Source organism: Solanum tuberosum, unplaced genomic scaffold, assembly GCF_000226075.1.
Source record: "Solanum tuberosum cultivar DM 1-3 516 R44 unplaced genomic scaffold, SolTub_3.0 contig01324, whole genome shotgun sequence".
Classification (NCBI taxonomy): Eukaryota; Viridiplantae; Streptophyta; class Magnoliopsida; order Solanales; family Solanaceae; genus Solanum; species Solanum tuberosum.
This window is the reverse complement of record NW_006242060.1, coordinates 1-1,076: the sequence shown is the minus strand read 5'-3', so window position 1 is coordinate 1,076 and position 1,076 is coordinate 1. Positions and strand designations below refer to the sequence as shown.

At 37.2% G+C, this 1,076-nt stretch overlaps 1 protein-coding gene across 1 annotated transcript; it reads left to right on the top strand.

The window, feature by feature from the left end:
* Positions 1-7: 7 nt before the first annotated feature.
* On the top strand, positions 8-1,070 carry LOC102581313 (protein DETOXIFICATION 35-like). Its single transcript, XM_006368052.2, has 5 exons — positions 8-68; positions 148-386; positions 475-593; positions 689-775; positions 946-1,070. The coding sequence occupies exons 1-5, from the start codon at positions 13-15 to the stop codon at positions 1,039-1,041; spliced, it is 597 nt and encodes a 198-aa protein (XP_006368114.1). The 5' UTR covers positions 8-12; the 3' UTR covers positions 1,042-1,070.
* Positions 1,071-1,076: the final 6 nt, after the last annotated feature.

Here is a 1,076-nt window from a genome sequence, read left to right as displayed (position 1 = left end):
TTGTCTTTCAGCATGAATATTGATGGATGGGAAGCAATGTTGTTCATTGGAATCAATGCTGCCATTAGGTAATTCAGTCTAAATTCTTGTAGAAAAATGTACTCCATTTGTTTTTGAGTTTGTTTTAATGCATCATTGCTTTCTCAGCGTACGAGTCTCAAATGAGCTTGGGTTAGGGCGTCCCAGGGCTACCAAATATAGTGTATATATTGCAGTGTTTCAATCACTCCTCATTGGGATATTCTGCATGATATCAGTACTAGCAGTAAGAAATCATCTGGCCATTCTTTACACAAACAGCAAGGATTTGCAACGAGCCGTTGCTGACCTTGCTTGGCTTCTCGGAATAACTATGGTTCTTAACAGTGTTCAGCCTGTAATATCAGGTGTTGCTTTTATTCCATTTTTACTGTTTCTATGTTTATAAGTGTCCTCGCCTTTGTAGTCCTTATTGTAGCAAATATTGTTTTGCAGGTGTTGCTATTGGAGGTGGATGGCAAGGTTTAGTGGCTTATATCAATTTGGGATCTTACTATGTTTTTGGTATTCCTCTAGGATATACGCTTGGTTATGTCGCTAACTTTGGAGTCGTGGTAAGTAAACTCACTTTTTAATTTCACTCTGCATCTTTTATGGAGTAGGAAACTCTTCCTTTTAGTATCTCATACTTTTTAATTTTGTCTTGCAGGGTCTATGGGGAGGAATGATAGCAGGACTTGCTTTGCAGACACTGCTACTCTCATTTGTACTCTATAGAATCGATTGGAATAAAGAGGTAAGTGAAACATTTGGTGATTTTTGTACAATTAAATTTTCTGTTCCTCTTTCTTTGAAAATTACAGATGAAGCAATACTAGTTAAATTCATAGTTTGTTACAGATTTTTGTTGAACCTTCTGATTCGGTATGATTTAGTCATGTGTAATAATAAGAAAATGAAATGCAGGTTGAGCAGTCTGCAGAGCGCCTACGCAAGTGGGGAGGTCAAGACTTTGAATCTGAGAAAACTCTTATTTCAGAGCCTACGAAGGATTTACCATAAGACTAACATTTTGTGGTGACATCAAAGGATGAAGA

Excerpts from the sequence above, each read along its gene's own strand:
- LOC102581313 (XM_006368052.2), top strand. The coding sequence starts at position 13 with ATGAATATTGATGGATGGGAAGCAATGTTGTTCATTGGAATCAATGCT. Across the intron at positions 387-474 it reads TGTTCAGCCTGTAATATCAG|GTGTTGCTATTGGAGGTGGA; the intron begins GTGTTGCTTTTA and ends ATTGTTTTGCAG. Across the intron at positions 594-688 it reads TCGCTAACTTTGGAGTCGTG|GGTCTATGGGGAGGAATGAT; the intron begins GTAAGTAAACTC and ends TTTGTCTTGCAG.